This window comes from Perkinsus marinus (genome assembly GCF_000006405.1).
Source record: "Perkinsus marinus ATCC 50983 genomic scaffold scf_1104296945006, whole genome shotgun sequence".
Taxonomy (NCBI): Eukaryota; Perkinsozoa; order Perkinsida; family Perkinsidae; genus Perkinsus; species Perkinsus marinus.
The window spans coordinates 49,060-52,719 of NW_003211258.1; the positions used below are offsets into that span (position 1 = coordinate 49,060).

A 3,660-nucleotide genomic window follows, 5' to 3' on the forward strand; every position below is an offset into this window, starting at 1 on the left:
TCTACGTTGAATCACCCTCTTTCGTGGAACCATCTTCGAGTCAGCTGAATTATGACTTCACCTCAGCAGAAGCTCTCAATATGAACCCCTGGGACCTGCTGGTTGTTGTGCGGTATCATCACCGATGATGCCTTTCATTCAAGAAGAGCCTTTTTGTGTTCCTCCCATGATGGACGTCCTCGTCGATTACCATTCCTCCACCAACTCCCATCACTCAGCTCTGAACAACAGAGTGGTAAGCTCCTTATGATCTAGGAGTCACGTATTTGTGTCAGATGCACGGTTGCTCAGCGAGTGAGGTCGTGACTGCTCGGGAAGCAACGCCTTTAACAAGACAGACTGAGCGCAGTAAGACTATGAGCGATGGATTGAGTGAGTCTCTCCCTTAGTAGGTTGTCGCTCGTCACTCGAGGGAACTGCTAACAGCTCTGATAGAGTGTGCAGAGAACGCAATGATGGTGTAGCGAGATTGTCGTCGTGTTCATCTGAGGTAGGTACTTGGTTCGATCCCTTGTCGCTACTTTTAATCTTGGCTGTGTACAGGGTCCACTCTGCATATCACTCGGCAACTTCCTTGCTCGACATAATTCCTCTGAGGTGGCTCTCCGTCCCGGCGATGAAGTGAGTGCTTCACTCACTTCACTGAGAACACGAAGTGGATTTTTTGAAGCTTGATAGACGGTTTGTCGAAATGAATTCAAGGAATGTTTCTGAGTTGGAGCCTCATCGCGACTGTTCATTATGGAACTGATTATATCTAAGAATTTCAATCTCAAATTAGTTCATCTCTGTAGGTAACAATCCTAGACGCTGGTGAAGGGTGGTCGGAGATCTACGTACACAGAACGGGAGAACGTGGCTTCGCTCCGTCGGCGTTCCTCATGCTCCATCCGTTCACACACCAGTCGAGCTGTTGAACATAACTTTCTGTATTCCTCTCGAGAATCCTTGTTTTTCGAGATTACTTTTGAAGGTCGATCACGAGATCAAGTAGCCGCAGTACTTTCTCTATACTCTTTTTTTCATCTGCCGCGTTTCTGGCAAAAAAAACTGTGTACTCCCAAGCCGACAATCGGTGGTGAGAGTTTATGATATAACGTAAGGTCGATCGAGATGAAGAACATATTTCCCTGTGGCGGAAAATCGAGTATAAACTATTACAATCTTAGTAGTGTCATACTACTACAATTCTGATATTCTTCGCTGTGCGCAAGATGATATTATCTATCCTTTGGTGAGGCTGATTTGAGACATGCGGCATGTCTCTTACCAACCACTTGTTGGTGTGTTGTAAGATTCGTTACATCCCGTTACGTGTATTTTCCAATTATCCGGCTTTATGTAGTGTTAGTGAATGAGACAGAAAATTTTCACGAAAAGTTTCAGAAAAGTATACGAAAAGCAATAAAAATTTCCCAAAATTTTCTCATTATCATCAAGGTATGTAGCTGACCATATTCATATTCTCTCACACTCCTAGGTCGGATTGTATTTCTCTATGCCAGGCGCGGATGTCAGGGCTGATCAGGATGCGCAACAACCGGTGAGTGCGGTGAATCTATTCGATCTTGATAATGAGAAATTCTGAGCTTTATCAGTGATGGAAACATTCGAGGCGTTGTTCACTAAACGGCTTCGTTTCAGGTCCCGATTGCCCGTCGGCAGAGCTCAGTAGCCACAGCGGCTGCTGGTGATGGTGATAGCCAATCAAGTACGCGCGGCAGCAGCTCGAGGTTCTTTCATCCCACGGCGTGGTTGTCGTGCATTATGGCATGCTGTTCTCGAGAAATATCATTCATACAGTGCGTGCCAGTTTGATATATGCGCGTTTTCTATTCCGGGATTAATGATAGTGAACAAATCTCAAAATATTAATTTTATCACATCACATGTTCATAGCAATGTTAATATTCTTTAGCCTCGGAGTATAACACACACTTTTTACATTTGCATATCATATTGACATTCACTGTATAGTAGTCGGCAAGAGGCCCCTCACAGATCTCCTTCACCCTCAAACAATGAGACAACCTCATACCCATTCTAATCCGCTCCATGCACAGTACTGTTTAACGTGTATACATGGCAGACGTTCGGGAGAGGGAAGGCAACTGAAGGTCTAGTTACCTTGATCATATTCGTTGAGTTCCACTTGGTGTTGACTAGGTTGAAGCCCTGTTGGAGACGGAGCGGTCTCGAGAGTTTCCTAGTTACGAAGAGCTGCGTGATAAAGGGTAGCGTTGGCGTGTTAATCTGATATGCAACTGTGGAGAATGTGCGTTTTTTTCTATTCCGGGATTAATGATAGTGAACAACTTGTCGCTATCACAGTCTCGAAAGGTTACTTTTATCACATCACATGTTCATAGCAATGTTAACATTGTTTATGCGATATAACTTCGGATCGATCTTTATTAATTTTTCGCAACTGGATGTCAAAGCTGTACTGCTAGTTGAGAGTATGGAAGCATATGGTCAACTACATGTGTTGATGAGTCATCAATGATGACAATCTGGAAATTCATATATTCCTACTCCAACACTGCTAGCTGGTTGTAGGTACCTAGTCCCTGCTGATGTAGTAGTAGCAGGTAAGTCTGTGAGGTGGTGCTTAATGAGAGCATTTCAATAGATACGGTGGGAGGCTTGAGGAATCCATCTGATCGGGTGAGTGGGCTTACCTGAAGTAACGTGTTGAGGAAAGCCTCAGAAATTACAAGATGTGAAGATGGTCAGACAGGAAGCCGACTTTAAGAAGAGGTTAGTTCATCGCTCTATGCTCAGATGTTTACAGTACGTGTGAATTTGATCGATGCAAATGTGTGTTATTTTGTAGGACAAATTATAGTGAACAAGTTGTCGCTATCATCACAGTCCCAAACGGGTACTTTCATCACAACATATGTTCATAGCCATTGTATATGCGATATAGTTTAATCTCGGAAAATAATAACACACATTTGCATATCAATTTGATACGCACTGTATACTGCCAAGCAAAATCCATCATCCTCGTTGGGGGAATTTCATGGACGGGAAAAATAAAAATCATCTACAGAAGGGTTGACTCGAGCGCAGTGCGACGTGAAATCGATTGGGGATTCTCATCTTGATAGTATTTAATACTTCACCACGATGTTTTTATCAGAAACGTCCCCGCGCTGTTCCTGGAGGAGTGTCTTGATACTGTATACGGCGCGACCATTGGATACGACGTGGCTCGCGCTTTGGAGGAGGAGACGAGGCTGGACTGTGAGTATGGGCATTTCGTGGCGCGTGACGGTGATGGTCACCCATATCGACAGCACTAGCTTCCTCGAGTTGGAACCGAATTGTGGTAATTGATTCGTGCGATGAGGCTTTTAGTAACGCGATGAAGTTGGGAATTTATGAAACTCCTGAGGAGCAGGGCATTGTACAGGGATAGTTCCTGCCCTACTGGGCTGATATCAATTACTATAACTATCAGATTGATAACATTCAGCTTCTGAGTGTTCTCAACCAGAGTACTGAATGTAACCAGTGGCAGAGCCTTGTTATATGGGCACCCTTAGTAGTAGTAGTAGTAGTAGTAGTAGTAGTAGTAGTAGTAGTAGTAGTAGTAGTAGTAGAGTAGAGAGAGAAGTAGTAGTAGTAGTAGTAGTAGTAGTAGTAGTAGTA

At 43.9% G+C, this 3,660-nt stretch overlaps 1 protein-coding gene across 1 annotated transcript; it reads left to right on the forward strand.

Moving 5' to 3' along the window:
• Positions 1-392: 392 nt before the first annotated feature.
• Pmar_PMAR013050 (hypothetical protein) lies at positions 393-1,329 on the forward strand (the record flags this gene model as incomplete). Its single annotated transcript, XM_002779933.1, has 3 exons — positions 393-490; positions 544-621; positions 795-1,329. Coding segments are annotated over 3 exons (297 nt in total), but the record flags the coding sequence as incomplete, so codon positions are not given.
• Between the last annotated feature and the right edge of the window lie 2,331 nt (positions 1,330-3,660).